The sequence below is a fragment of the Polypterus senegalus genome, chromosome 11 (genome assembly GCF_016835505.1).
Source record: "Polypterus senegalus isolate Bchr_013 chromosome 11, ASM1683550v1, whole genome shotgun sequence".
Classification (NCBI taxonomy): Eukaryota; Metazoa; Chordata; class Cladistia; order Polypteriformes; family Polypteridae; genus Polypterus; species Polypterus senegalus.
The window spans coordinates 27,611,388-27,627,383 of record NC_053164.1 but is presented as its reverse complement, the minus strand read 5'-3'; the positions used below and the strand labels follow the sequence as shown (position 1 = coordinate 27,627,383).

Sequence of the window (15,996 nt, the reverse complement as noted above, 5' to 3'; positions counted from 1 at the left end):
CGCCGCGCCGTTCCTCCGTCTCACGCGGTGTCACTCCGACGCGACCGGCTTCTCCATCAGCTGCTCACACTGAGCGACGAGAACACGCAGCAACTCCTCAAACGACGACTCGACGGGCCGAAGGGACTCCTCCGAGACGCGCCGAGCCGCTGGTGGATAGAGAGAGACAGACGTCGGTGAGCTTACCTGCTGATCGGCTCCACGCGACGCCTGCCTCCTCTGGGCCACTCCCTCTGGCCCAATCGGGTTCTTCTCTGACACGAGACTGGCATTCCTTGGGCCCGCCTCTATCCAATCATCGGCGGGCACGCAAGACACACCGGCCAATCCCGTGCCTGTCAGCGGCGGGACCTCCGCCCGCGCCATCTTGCCTCCCTGCTCCGAAAAGCGGAGGCGCGCTCTTCGCCGTTGTGGTTGCGGCGTTTCCTTGAGCCGCAGCGGCTCCGCCTCCGCAGCCTTCTCTGCTGCTGTCGTCGCCGCGCTGCCGACAGCCCGCGGCCTGGCGCACTCCTGCCACGGACGCGGACCCTGTTCGTCCCTGCCTGTGGAAAATAAAGCACAACCGACCCCGGAGGGCCGATTATCGCAGGGCAGGGCACTCACCTCCGGATCCCGTCATGCCAAGGCCCCCGCCTCAGTGTGGCCTTTTGCGTAGCGACGCCGACCCGGCTGTCCGTCCCGACAGCGCGACTTTCGGAGCCCGCTGCGCCCGGCGATGTCGGGTCCTCCTCCGCACCCGGGGAAAGCTATTCCGCTGTCCGGTGGCGGTTTCTGGGCGGCTCCCCGCTGGTTGTGCAGCGCGCTCCGCGGCCAGTGTGTGGGGTCCGCTGCTGCGCCGGGTCGTTCACAGAATATTTTTGTTTTAATAACACAGGTCCCCGCCTTGAACCAGGCGGAGCATCCTGCCGACTACGCCACTGTGAACGCTGGCCCCAGCACGGACAGACGGACGACATATTTTTCTCCACACACTGTTTATTATGCACTATACAAGCTATATAGTCACGTGCACTCACGTAACCCCAGTGCCTTCAGCACCGAATCCCCCAAAAGTCCAGGGCCCACAGTCTCTGTGCCTTTGTCCTGGTCGCCTCCTGTCCTCTCTCCAGCTCCGTCTACTTCCTCCCGACTTCCACCAAATGACTGGAGGGAGGCGGCCCCTTAAATAATGCCCCAGATGAGCCCCAGGTGTTTCCGCCCTTCTCCTTAGCCACGCCCAGCGTGGCGGAAGTGTCGGCTGCTTTCCTGGCAGCTCTCCGGGCGCCACACAAAGTCTTCCCCCCGGCACTTCCTGGTGTGGCGGAAGTGCCGGGCTCCCGGAATAAACAGGCACTGGGGCGCCGCCTGGCGGTGGCCACGGGTCCCTACAGGGCTGGGCTTCCAAGCCCTGTACCCGAGGCCCCTGCCTAACCAGGACGGACGCCCCCACTCAGTCTGGAGGAGGCACACGCCCTCCTCCGGTCTTCCAAGGCGTCCCGGCCGGGCTCCATCCCCGGCCAAAGACCACACAGGGTAAACCGGCATCGGGGCGCCGCCTGGCGGTGGCCACGGGTCCCTACAGGGCTGGGCTTCCAAGCCCTGTACCCGTGGTCCCCTACACCACCAAGACGGACGCCTCAGGTCTGGAGGAGGCACAAGCCCTCCTCTCCTCCTCCTGGGCGTCCCGGCCGGGGGCCACAGTGCCCCACCGCTAGCGAGGACACGTGGGTCCGAACGGCACAACCCGAAAGGGCAACACGTCCCCGGTGAGGGTCCTACTATGTCCCCAGGGTCCAACACGGCACCCTGGGACATCCGCCTCGGCACCCCGCCGCGCAAACGTGTCCCCTGTGGTCTGCGCCGCTCTCGCCCCCGCTGTCCCCCCGAGCTGGGTCATCATAGGCCTCCCGGCGTGGAGCTCTCCCGCAGAGCGGCCCGTTCCAGGAGGGCAGGTCCCTGTCGCCGTCGGCCTCAGCGCTCATCGGGGCTTCGGGCCTGTAGGAAAAAGAAACAGAGGGCCAGAAGCACAGCCAGGGCACTCACCCCGAGCGCCCTGTCGGTCTCCGTACCGACCGTGCTCCTGCCCCCCTCCGACAGTCCCCAACTTGCCTGCTGAAGGCCTCCGCCGCCGGTTCCATGCCCATCCGCTCTTCGGCCGCGGCACCACTCTTGCAGGCAGCTCGCCCAGCCGCCCAGGGAATCTCCTCTGTCCATCCAGAGGACGCCTTCTCCGGACGCCAGCAGCACTCAGCGCGCGTCTCTCCTATCGGAGGAATCGGCATTCACCCTTCGATTCCTCCTCCTTCTCTTCTCTTATATATATATATATCAATCAATCAATCAACATTTATTTATATAGCACATATTCATATAAAAAAATGTAGCTCAAAGTGCTTTACAAAATGAATAGAAAAATAGAAGACACAATAAAAAATAAACATAAGTCAACATTAATTAACATAGAATAAGAGTAAGGTCCGTATATATATATATATATATATATATATATATATATATATATATAGTTAAGTGGAGGCAAAGTACCTGTATGCTCCAACATGTCGCGAGCGGTAGACCGACTTGAACGGAGGCTGGCGCGTGAGTGAGGAGGTCCTTGCCTGGCTCCCCACTCCTGATGTCACACCTAGAGATACTGTATATATAGAACTGATGCAGTAAGAAATTCATGTTGGAATGACACTAATAAACAAAGGATTCAAAAACTATTCAGACCCCATCATTTTATTCACATTTTCATGTTGCAGCCTTATGCTAAAGAAAAGCATAAAAGTTCCTAATGTTTGTGTGAAATTTACCATTAACAAATTTCCAACTGTGTCCCTGTGTTCTTGATGAATGTATTTTAAAATAACAGTCTCAGACCAAAGGACTAATTCCCTTCATAATTTGAAACACTTCAGATGTATTTTTTCTTTGCAGCTTCTTTTTCTTATTAACCCACTGCAAAATTTTTATTTTTTTAAATTTCCTACTAATTCCAAATTTAGGTATGTGCCTGTCCTGCATTGCATGTAAGACATTTTCAAACCTGTTCCACTGCTCCTCAACTGTCTCCACACCTAAAAGCTTTTCCCAGTCTTTCCAACTTAGACATTGCTGCATCTACTCAAAATTTGCTCTACCAAAGTTAAACTTAATACTTTTAGTCTTTGAATCCGCACTCTTCCAAAAATGCTGTGAGCTGTATTATGTTATGGTCCCTTGACCCTAGCAGTTCAATCAACTGTACACCATTAATTCTTCCCTGATTAGTACAAAATACTAAATTAGACATGATTCACCCAGCTTTGCTGCTTTAACATACTGTGTTAAATAACTGTTAATGGCCTACAGAGTTTGAAAACACAGATCTATGAAAGGTTACGAAAGCATTCCTGCACCATTGAAGGTTCCCAAGAACACAGTGGCCTCCATAATTCTTAAATAGGAGAGGTTTGGAACAACAATGACTCTTCTTTCAGCAGGCAACCCGGTTGAACTTAGAAATAATGGGAGAAGAGCCGTGGTAAGATAGATGACCAAGAACCTAATAATCACACTGGCTAAACTCCAGACAACCTGTTTAGAGATGGGAGGAACTTCCAAAAGGACAACCATGACTGGGCTTTATGACAGGGTGGCCAGACAGAAGCCTCTTCTCAGTAAAAGACACATCGAAGCCCACTAGGATTTTGCAAGAAGGCCCCTAAAGGACTCTCAGAGTGTGAGAAACAAGATTCTCTGTTCTGATAAAACTAAGGTTAGCATCCTGTCTCGAAGTAAGCAGGCACCAGTCATCTCCAGTGAAATACCATTCCAATGTTAGTGGCAGCATCATGCTGTGAGACTGAGGACACAGAGACTAGTCAGAATAGAATGAAAGCTGAATGAAGCAAAGTATTGAACTATGCTTAATGACAACCTGTTCCACAGCATTCAGGACCTCAGAATGACCCTCACCACAAAGCAAAGACAACACATGAGTGGTCTGGGGACAGATCTATGAATGTTCTTGAGTAGCCCAGCCGGAGCCAAGACTTGAACCCAATTGAACATCTCTGGAGACACCTGAAAATAGCTGTCATCTGATAGTCTCCATCCAAGCTGAGCTTGAGAGGACCTGCTGAGAAGAATGGCAGAAAATCCACAAATACAGGGGGTCAGATTTATAAACTTGTGTGTGCACTAAAGGAGGCTTGAAATATGTGTATGCAGTTTTCCATGCAAATGCATGGCTTTATAAAAGAAATCTTGATGGGTTAAACATGCATATATATGTAAACACAACAATTACCCTCAATTAAGTAGGTTGTCACACACGTGTGCATGGGAAGCAGCTGAAGGGCTTAGACAATACTGTTTATACATCTGCCCAGGGGGGGGCGGGGTACGCTGACGCTCTTTCTGAGTTCTCTGCAGGTCTTACCCGGGAAATCCCACCAGGAGCCGCCATTTCCAGGAAGGACACACCACCTCCGGTTCCGGCCCCAAGAATGAGGTCACTTCCGGTTCCGCCCCAAGGGTGATGTCACTTCCAGTTCCGGCCCAGAGGACGACATCATTTCCGCCCTCTGAGCTATAAAGCTCACTGCCTTTGCTTAGGCAGGCAGTTCTGTCTTGGACTCTGTTGTGTAAACAACTGTTTTGAAAATGCCTCAATTTCTATTGCAGCCGGGAAGCCGCATTAAACGGGTGGCTGCCCCAAACCTTTCCACGCCTCTGGTCTCCAGTTATTACAGTGGCGTAGTCGGCAGGATGGTGTCCCCGAAGAACCCGGGACACGGACCTTCAAGGAACCAGGTGGGTGAGTACCGGGGCCTAGTTTCGGGGCAGGGAGTGCGCCGGAGGGTCAGGAAGGACGCTGTGCAGGCTCTGCTCCACGAGCATAACCCGGGGCTACCAACCCATCTCGTGGAGAAGGTAGAGGGGACCCACAGGCGTGGGCTGGCTTCTGGGGAAAACACACGAGTGGCTCAGTATGCTCTTCTGGGTAGGAAAGCCGAGCCGCCCATCGGGACCAAGGTCCCTGTTAACGATGGGCTGTCCCCAGGCCGGCAGGTAAAGAATATAATAGACTGGGAGTTTAACCCAACGAAAGGGCTGTCAGAGCAGGCTATGGCTCTCTGGCAACAGGTGGGTGAGTGGCTACGCCATTTGATTTGACCCCTTGCAAATAGTGCAGCAAGTGGCCTGTTTTTGCTGCTACAGCGAATACCCCAGGAATTTGCCCAGCCGCCTGGGGAGAATTCCATTCTGGACGAGCTGCTACAGCTCTTGCAACCCAGAGGCCGGCTGTGAAACCGGGAGGGCAGACCAGCCGCTCTGTGGACTACCCGGGAGTTATGTCCTACAAAGCAGTCCCTTCCCCGCAATCCAGAGCCTGTTCCGAAGTCGCCGGGCCGTCTGGCTTGCGACCTGTCGGGGAACAAGGCGGACCGTAGGGGACAATGGCGGGTTGTTTGTGTGCCCTTAGCAATCCCTGGCGGATAAACATACGGGAGAGCTTATTATTAATGGACATATGGTAACAGCGCTGTTTGATTCCGCAGTAACGTGTCTGTCGTTGCTCGCCGCTTTGTTCTACCGCAACAATGGATTAAGAAAAGACCAGTCTAAAATGTATACACGGAGATATCCGCCGCACAATACCGCCCGGTGTTACGTATGTCTCGGAGGAACCCTTCGCGCTTACCGTAGCGGTACACCCGGATCCTCCGCTTCCGTAATCCTCGGGCGGACTGGTCTGACAGTAACGCGTAGTTTAGAAAGCATTCCCGAAAAGCTTTTGGCCTCGTTATAGATGATAAAGACTCATCTCAAGCTGCTTCCACACCGTAATCAGCCGACAGGGAGTGGGGCGGTAGGCCAAGAGAGTGACGAAGATACTCCCGGACCGTCGCGGGCTACTACGCCATCCACTAGCGCCCGCAGCGAGGGAGGATTCTCCGCCCCTTGAGGTCAGACCGACCCGCTCTCTGAGTTGCACTTTCAGTTTAGAGCGACCGGCTTCTTTCAAGAGAGAACAGTGGAATGACGACTCTCTGAAGCACATAAAGAATGCAGTGGTTCTCGTTAACGCCAACGACGCATTTGCCCATGCCACAGGGACCTCACTTTGTCATGGATAATGAATTATTGTATCGGGTTGCTGAACATGAGGGGAAGGTCCGAAGTTGTTGCTAGTCCCGCGGACCTACCGGCGGCAGGTTTGCGAAGTTAGCCCACTCTCACCTTCTTGGAGGCCATCTCGCCCGATAAAACATTAGAGCGCATTAAGCTCCGTTTTTGGCCGGGATTAATGAGGAGGTTCGCCGCTTTTGCATTTCCTGCCGGAGTGTCAACTGCGGCAAATTCCTAGGAAGGACCGTGCTCCTCTGATTCCCCTTCCCTTATTGACGTTCCTTTGACAGGATTGGGGTGGATATAGTAGGACCCTGGAGCCCTCAGCCCGAGGATATAAATATATACTCGTCCTCGTGGATTATGCAACCCGATTCCCTGAAGCCGCTCCATTGCGCCGCTACCACTAAAAATATTGCACGGAACTAGTAGGAGTCTTTTCACGGTGGGCATTCCTAGAGAAGTCCTGACGGACCAAGGAACGCCTTTCACCTCGGAAACGCTCAAGGAGACTGCCAAGTTACTGAAAATAAAGCATTTAAAACCTCGTGTATCATCCTCAAACCGATGGGCTAGTGGAGAGATTCAATCAAACTCTCAAGCAAATGCTACGTAAGGTAGTCAGCAAGGATGGGAGGAATTGGGACCAACTCCTCCCCTTGTCCTCTTTGCCTACGGAAGTCCTCAAGCCTCTACGGGTTCTCTCCCTTTGAATTACTATACGGAAGACAGCCCGGGGCTTATTAGATATTTTAAAAGAGGGCTGGGAAGGGGAGGCACAGCCCTCCACTAACATTTTGGAGTATATCCCAATTGCGCGATAGATTTGATGTAATAAGACCTATACTAAAAGTCATATCGAGGAGGCACAATCAGCACAGGCCCGCCTGTATGACCGTGGCACGACTCTCCGGAGTTCCAACCGGGGATCGCGCCATGGTATTGGTTCCTACTTCACACTCTAAACTGCTCGCACATTGGCTAGGCCCCTACTGAAATTAAGGAGAGGAAGGGATTGGTCGACTATTTGGTGAAACAGCCCAATCGCCGACCAGCTGAGCGAGTATATCATGTAAACCTGCTGAAACCGTGGAAGGAGAGGGATCCCGATCCTCCTCCGACAGCCCTGCTCTCTTCGCGAAGTAAGTGCCCTTAATTTGCAACAGCTATCTCCCAGACAGAGACAGGAGCTCAAGCAGCTATCCGCTCGGTCCCAGAGGTGGTAAGTGAACAGCCAGGTCGGACCTCTCTGATTGCGCGACATATTGACTGACCGGGGTGATCGTCCGTGAGCGACCCTACAGACTCCGGAGGCAAAGAAAGTAGAAGTGGAACTGGAAATCAAGCGAATGCTGGCACTAGGAGTGATCGAGGAAAGTAGTAGTCCCTGGTCCAGCCCCATCGTCCTTGATTGCTAAGCCTGACGGCAGTTGGAGGTTTTGCAATGACTTCCGTCGGCTCAACCAAGTTTCCGATTTGATGCTTATCCCATGCCTCGCGTGGACGACCTCCTCGAGACTGGGACCAGCCAAATTCTTGACTACACTTGACATGACAAAGGGGTACTGGCAGGTTCCTTTAACGGAGTCCGAAGGAAAAACCGCGTTTAGCACTCCTAGCGGACACTGGCAGTATCGTGTCCTTCCATTCGGGTTACACGGGCCTGCGACTTTTCAGCGTCTGGTGGACAAAGTGCTCCGCCCCATAACTCGTTCTGTGCTGCCTATCTGGATGACGTTGTCATCTATTCCAGCACCTGGAAGGAGCACATACAGCAGGTCACAGCAGTATTACGGACATTGGGAGAGGCGGGCTCGCATCAACCCCAAGAAATGTTACTTGGGTTGAGAGAAGCCAAATATTTGGGCTACCTAGTGGGCGGGTACTGTGAGGCCACAGTGTTCCAAGTTGCAAGCCATAATGGCCTGGCCCGTCCAAAACCAAGCGGCAAGTCCAATCCTTTCTCGGTTTGGCGGGTACTACCGCCGGTTTGTGCCTCGTTCTCCGAGAGAGCGCCCTTGACCGACTTGACAAAGAAAAGAGCTCCTAATACGGTGGTATGGTCTGATAAAGCGGGGCTGCATTCAGTGACTTAAAAGGGCTCTGACTTCAGCACCTATCTTAATCTCCCCTAACTTCTCTCCCTTTTGTCCTCCAGACGGACGCCGGACACAGGCTTGGGAGCCGTGTTGAGCCAAAGCGCCGACGGTGTTGAACACCCGTTATGTACCTGAGCCGGAAACTGTTGGACCGGAGACCAGGTACGCGGCGGTGGAGAAGGAGGCTCTGGCGATCAAATGGGCGGTGCGCAGCTGCGGTACTACCTCTTGGGTCGCGTGTTCACTCTGGTGACGGATCATGCGCCTTTAAAGTGGATGGCCCTTCACAGGGAGTCGAATCCGCGGGTCACGAGGTGGTTTCTTGACCTGCAGCAGTACAAATATACGCTCGTTCATCGACAGGGGTCCCTTCATGCCAACGCCGATGCCCTCTCCCGGGCCCACGACCTCTCGGTGCAGGTCGCCCGACCCGACGGGTCTGGGCTGAGGGGGGAGTCTTGTCACACACGTGTGCATGGGAAGCAGCTGAAGGGCTTAGACAATACTGTTTATACATCTGCCCAGGGGGGGGTACGCTGACGCTCTTTCTGAGTTCTCTGCAGGTCTTACCCGGGAAATCCCACCAGGAGCCGCCATTTCCAGGAAGGACACACCACCTCCGGTTCCGCCCCAAGAATGAGGTCACTTCGGTTCCGCCCCAAGGGTGATGTCACTTCCAGTTCCGGCCCAGAGGACGACATCATTTCCGCCCTCTGAGCTATAAAGCTCACTGCCTTTGCTTAGGCAGGCAGTTCTGTCTTGGACTCTGTTGTGTAAACAACTGTTTTGAAAATGCCTCAATTTCTATTGCAGCCGGGAAACCGCATTAAACGGGTGGCTGCCCCAAACCTTTCCACGCCTCTGGTCTCCAGTTATTACAAGGTAAATGCAGCCAAACCTGCTAAATGAAAACTCACATGCATAAAAATTCATATCATGTTATCATAATATGCATTGACTTGACAAACATTTTAAATCTTAAAAGTGATGAATATCATGTACTTTACAGTTTGTACTTTAGCTCCCTTTTAAGAGGGTTGATGGCGCAGAAGAACTTTTTCAGTTTTCCGTCAGTTTATGTTGGCTACTTGTTGTCACTTCTAACAGAACTGGCAGACAGGTCGGGAATATCTCAGCTAAGTTTCACTCCACTATGACTGCTGTGCTGGAAGCCATTTGCCAACCAGTGAGGCCCAGTATATATAGTATTCATATGGTGGGGGTGCACATGGTTGTTTCTGCCAACATAAAAGGGCAATTTGCAGCATGGTCCAGTTCTGCCAGCGTAACTGGAACACTTTACTGCACTCATATTGCAATAAGGGCCCCCTAGCAAGAATGAAGCTGCTTTTGTTAACTGTGATTAGTGACATTACATTAACACTTCTGTAATGCCAAGGTGAGACTGACAAACATCATGGCATGGTGGCCTGGGTTACCCTGTGATTCGTATACTTTAAGGCAAAGCAGCTTTGACAGACCAGATGGTGCTGTATGTGGTGGTTTATTGGTTGAACTGTCAATTTCTCATATGGCCTGTACTATTCATTGTAATAGCAATCACGTCATTATATGTACCAGATAATAGCAGCTACCCACTCAAGCACTGGCACCACATGCCTTTGCTTTACCCCCAGAATGCAGAGGAGAGGCACTATAATGCCATGCATGGTCTTGCATGGCCAGTTGTGGATTGCAGCCAAATATTCTTGAATGCAGGTGCTGGGGTCTCGATGTGTCAGGAGGACAATGAACTTCTGCAGCATCATGATTCCACATCTATGAGGTTGATTAGCATAGTCCATTGATTGTTGTTTCAGGGCAGCAACCAGGCTGAGTTTGAGGCACATTCACATATACATATTTGCAAAATTACTGTCATTTATAAAGGTAAATTGCATAGAAATGTGTGTACAGCAGGTTTTATAAATTGGATTTTGTTTTGTTGTATTCATCTCCCTGTTCTTTGGCATTTGCATATTCTCTCACTCAAATCCACACTAAGTTTTATTACTAAGACCCCAGATCTATGGAGCCTATCACGTCATACCCAAGAAGACTCCAGACTGTAATCACTGCCAAAGGGGCTTCAACTAAGGACTAAGTAAAGGGTCCAAAAACCTGTGTCAATGCAACATTTCTACTTTTTATTTATTTGTTTGCAAAAGTTTCCACAAATTTAGTTTTCGCTTTGTCATTCTGGGGTTGTGAGTGTCATTTAATATGGAAAGGGCTGCAAAATAACAAAATGTGAAAAAGTGAACACTTTCTGAAGACTCTGTACATGTCTTGTAAAAAATGTATTCTACTTGTAGGGTGTTTTCTCTCAGTGGCCACACTTCATGCAAATTTGGGAGAAACTGGAATTAAAAAATGTTCAAAATCAGAAATAAACTGCTTGTGTAAGTGGCAAGCAAAAACAGATCTGTAAAATATTGCAGTATTTGCATGGTGTGCCGCAAATAACACACTGCCAAAATCAGAGCAAGGAAAAACAGCCATTTATTTACGTTTGAATGTCAATTTTTGAATTCTTTTATTTTTTAACCACATTTTTTGAAATATATTCAAATAGTGACATTTGACCTGCCAAGCCCTGGCACCATCACAAGCACCAGGGTTAATCTGTGTAGCTCAAAAGAACTTAAAAGTAACGCTGTTCAAGGTTCAGTTGACATTTTAATAGATATCTGACATGTCTGAATGACACAGTTTAGGACAAGCATTATATAAGCAGGTAAACCGAGGGGCATTTTTGTGCCAACTTGTGACACCTTCAGAAAGTAGCACGATTCAGCTTTCTCAGCTCAAACTTTTCTTTGCAGCCCTAAGCAACAGTGGAGTATGGAAGGAAACTGTTATTATTGGAGATTTAAGGTAGGACTGGTTTAAATGGGGTCCCCAGTCCATCTTGAAGATTCATGTGAGTTATATAAGAATGTTGGATTGTCAGGAGGGGAAGGCACGGCAGGTAAAATCAGGTGTAAGGGCGCCATATATCACGCAAAGTCACTCCCTCTTGATGCCACCGGCTATGTCTATTGTAGTTGACTAAATGCAGCCCCAGACAAACTCGGCTGTCCAAGTTTGTTCTATAAGGTGGTGCAGACCCAAGGAGTTAGTGAGCCGTGCTGTGGACTGGTGGCCCAACCGGGTTTGACTTTTGCCTTGCACCCAATACTGTCATGGTGAGCTCCACCTTCACTATGGGTTTACAAGTCTTGATTTGCTCTTCTCAAAATATCCAAGATACCTTTATCCAAAATGGAGATCTTTTTCACTTGACCACCTACAATACCCCAGTCTCACTATGACTTACACTCTAGCACTTTTTGAAAATTGTGGTGTTAAGTGTGTCATCCCACAAATGCAGCGAAACTACCAAAATACTTCAGGATGACGCTGCAAAATGGCCATGTGACCTTAACGTTCCATTTCTACAAACTTCTGACTGAACGTTACGCATTTTGAAAGTTGTTAAAGGCAGATACAAATAAAGCAGACGCTCCCTGAATGCCATAGAATTCAGGTTTAATGTCCTCACTTCCAAGTTGAGTCACAGCTTTCCAATTTCATTTAAATGATCAAGTACACAGAGCTGTCCCTTCCTATACGCAGATCATGCAACGCACGTGAGGCCCATGATCAGACAACTGATGTGTTGGCTGTTGGGGATTCTCAGACCTCCTTGAGTCAGGATCTCCGCCACACAGCCAATTGGATTGCATGTTTTTGTCGCTTGGTTTACTTGACTTGAGTCCGATAACTCCTCCCACAGCCCTAAATCTAATCTTATCTATGGTGTAAACGGGTAAAGAATCGCTGAAGTACAATGTTAAAGTGACCTTCCTCAATGGAGTGGAGCGCTGGAGGTTCACAGCTTGACTATAATGGGGTTATTGCAGTTTCAGGAATTGCCAAATTAACATCGTTGACAGTCACCTGTTGTGACTTCAAGTAAACAACAGTCAGGGGTACAGCAAAGAAAAGAAAAATGAAAGCCTAAAGAAGCAACTCGTGTTACATATGAGGTGTGTTTAGAAATCTAAACTTATTCAACTTCCTGGAAGCTAGCTGGGATTACATCAGTGGGCACTACAGTAAAGCCAGTGTTTTATTGGAGTAATGGAGTAACATTATGTGTAAGAGTTTTGACATCGATTGTTTGATATATATTATCTGATGTTACACTAGCTAGCTGACAAATGGTTGTGGAATATTTATTAATAGCATACAGACCTCAGGATCAGCACATGATATTAAAAGATGCCAAGGTTAGTCGACATGTGATGTGCTCTGAGTGTTGATGCACTAGGGGGGCTGGAACCATGCACTGATACTGCACATTGCTGACACAGCACCTCAGGATCCCAAATTTGGGTGACATCTCACCACCACAATAGTTCAAATGGAATGGAACAGCGTGAGGTTTTTAACAATGGCTGGAGTGCCAATCCTGCCACCAGCCTGCAAGTTGGAGGACCTGCTGGCAGTGCTGGATGCAGGTTAACGTCATACCCAGGATGGTGCAGTTGCAGGTGAAGGGCGTTACTCAAGAACCCAACGGAGTGGAATCACTTCAGGCATCAATGGGATACGTTTGTAAATTTCACCAACACACAGGCGGGTCTCTGGCTTACTACTCAGTTACTGGCGGAATTGTGGGAAAGCACCAGGCAAGCAACTCTGACATACGAAAAGAGCAATCAGCTTAGGGGAACTTTGACTGTTAATTTTATTGGCAGCTAACATTACTGATTTAGTTTGGCAGTTCTCAACCTGTGGGGTGCGAAGTAACAAAAAACGGGGCGCAAAGATGTGAAAAAAAGAAAACAAGAATCGAAAATATGAAAATTACATCTATTGAAACCAAAACAAATTTACTTAAACTACACTCTGATACTAGAAAAATAAATATAGACTTGGATAAATGTCGATAAAAGTTAAGTAGGTATAATAAAACTTATAGCGGTGTATCGGCAGCAAAAAATATAGGAATACATTTTATTAGGGCTTCAAAAAAACTTTAGTGGGGCGCGATTAAAACTGTTATGAAAACTCGGGTCAAAAATACTTAAGGGTTGAGAAACTCTGATTTAGTTAATGTCTTATTGTGGTCTGCTGCCATTGAAAGGAAAAAATGAAGTTTAGAATAATTTATAAGTGTAGGTGACACATTCACATGTTCATTTTTTAACTGTGTAAGCATTCAACTTCATTTTCACCCTGTTTACTAAAAACATTCAGTAGTAGTGTAGTTGTTTTTATTTTATTATTATTATTAGCAGTGGTATTTTATATATTATCATTATAAATAGTAGTTATATATTATCTTTATCATTGTTAGTAGTAGCAGTAATAGTATAAAAACAGTATTTGTTGTTGTATCGCATCACAAGTGATACTGTTGGCTATATCAAGTAACAGAGTAACAGCACATTGATACCCTCGACCATTATTTTTATTTTTATTATTATTACTACTAATTAGGCCTTGATTTATAAAGGAAACAAATCAAATGGTATGTCATTGCCGTTAAGTACAATTGATGCCCATATTCAGTTCTTCCAGTCTCCAGTTTTTAAAAGTTCAGCTCACGGTGACACACTTGAAGTCATCCAGGGCACAAGAATGTGCTGTAAACGCAGTTAACTTGGCTACCATCAGTATCAGCTCACGCCTGGCACAGAAGCTGGCATTTGATGACCTCACAGATGATTTGGCCTGCGGCAAATGTAGACGGTTATGCAACGACGAAACTGAAGAACCCGCGTAACATTCACGTTTAAGTTTTGATGATTTTAAACAGGGGTATTTGTATTTGACGTAAAAGTTATTGTGAAGTTTGTGCTATGCGCTTCTTTGTTTATTTATTATCTATTCGCAGTACGTATTTATTGTTCAAATTAAAGCGAGTACTAAGTGAATTTTGAGAGGGGCGGAGTTTCGGGTTGGGAGCCCAAGAAGATTCCGGTTTGGCTACGAGCCTCACACCATTTATGTATTACACTAACTTGGACAGTTTAAAAGTTAAGACTTCATACCCATTCCTTTGCTTGTCTTCTCAAACAGTGGCAATTCCGGTCTGCCAGCGAATGCGTCGGCGTTCTGCACCAGCGCCTCCTGCACCGCCTCGTAGCCGACCAGAACCACGACGCGCTTCGGACCCAGGTGTACCGTCATTACGGGGCCGTAAGTTTCGCTGAGCTGCAAGGACACAAAGAGGGCGACACCGTTAAAGTTCCTTCTGACAGATGGAAGCTGGCTAACTGCAAAGCACTGTACACATTATTCACTGCCTCCGTCTCACCTTTACGAAGTTCTCATACGGTGCTTTGCCTCTCAGCTGCAACAGGTTACCGATCAGAGGCAGCGGGCTCGGACCGGGCGGCATTCTGGCGAAGCGACCCGAATCTCTCCGGAATAACGCGGAGAACAGAACAAGGACGATCGCGGCCAGAACCAGCGTGCCGATCGCTTCCATGATTGCAAATTATTCCTTCTTCTTGCGTAATTTATTGATCTGTTTATAAAAATGCGTGTTTTACTGCCATCTACCATATGAAAGGAGAATGATCTTTTTTCCTGTCAGTTGTTGAACCGCATGGTGCCAAAAACAACTGCCACATTATTAGAGATTAGGAAATCATTCAAGAACTGGGCGTCAGTTTACTACAGGGGACCATAAAACTGCACACTCTACAATCACATTAAACTACAGTGAACAGATTTTTCTGGGGGCGACCTGGGACACCAGGCGAGGGGTCTGGGGGCGGAGCCCCCAAAAGCCAGATAGATTTTAATAATGGAAATGCCTGTTTTCGTGTTTCCTGCATCTTATTCTGTACAAGTTTCTTCCATTTAAAACAATCATATTATTAAACCACAAACATATACCAATTTTCAAAGTAGGGTTCTATACCATTGTATGCTATTGTTCGTGAAATTACAGGCTAGATCTTGCCTGAAAATTGACTGAAAGACTCGCTTTCCCGAAGAGCAAATAAACTAATTAGTGTACATTATATAGTATACTGCATGTTATGGACATACCGAAACCTTACGTTGTTAATCAGGAATAGCAGTGAAAGTAGAGAAGTGCCAGAAATATTTTGTGAATAATTTATTAATAATAACGTGACACTTTTTCAATGTTTATAAAGGAAAAACAGCTTTTCAATGAGTAACTTTCATAATCATGAAACACTGATATTTCTGAGATGGGTGGATAGCTCTCAGGACATCAGGATTTCGTAATAACATGTCATAAAACTTGCCACATGAATCAATAAAATTGCATTTCACAACCAGCATATGTTTCAATGTGTCGACTTTTAAGTTGCGATTTTTCTGGTGTCCACATGTTGTTAATCAGAGAAAAGACTCTTTGAGTGAGAGCATTTGTCATAAGACAATAATGCAAATTCCAATGAGGCAAAGGAAGAAGCAATGTCACTCTGCACTCTAAACTAAAGGAAAACAAAGTAAAATACAGCTGTAAGTGTAAGGAACAGGATCCGCAAATGTTGTTGTGACTTGTGTCAAATATGCATTCATTATTAAATATATAAATTAATATTATCAGAGGGCGGCACGGTGGCGCAGTGGTAGCGCTGCTGCCTCGCAGTTAGGAGACCCGGGTTCGCTTCCCCAGGTCCACTCTGCGTGGAGTTTGCATGTTCTCCCCGTGTCTGCGTGGGTTTCCTCCGGGCGCTCCGGATTCCTCCCACAATCCAAAGACATGCAGGTTAGGTAGACTGGCGATTCTAAATTGGCCTTGGTGTGTGGGTGTGTTTGT

The 15,996-nt window shown here is 48.0% G+C and overlaps 1 protein-coding gene across 2 annotated transcripts in view; it reads right to left on the bottom strand.

Annotated features, from left to right (window-relative positions):
- Window positions 1–14,773, bottom strand: part of LOC120538768 (cytochrome P450 2F3-like) — a 44,768-nt gene extending 29,995 nt beyond the window's left edge. Inside the window, exons 1-2 of one of the 2 annotated variants that reach the window (XM_039768226.1) lie at window positions 14,509–14,773; window positions 14,243–14,405 (exon numbers count right to left, since the gene is read on the bottom strand). In XM_039768226.1, the coding sequence (XP_039624160.1) occupies window positions 14,243–14,405; window positions 14,509–14,682 (337 nt within the window). In that variant the 5' untranslated portion in view covers window positions 14,683–14,773. The remainder of the gene's footprint in view (window positions 1–14,242; window positions 14,406–14,508) is intronic. The other variant, XM_039768227.1, reaches the window with a different exon arrangement.
- Window positions 14,774–15,996: the final 1,223 nt, after the last annotated feature.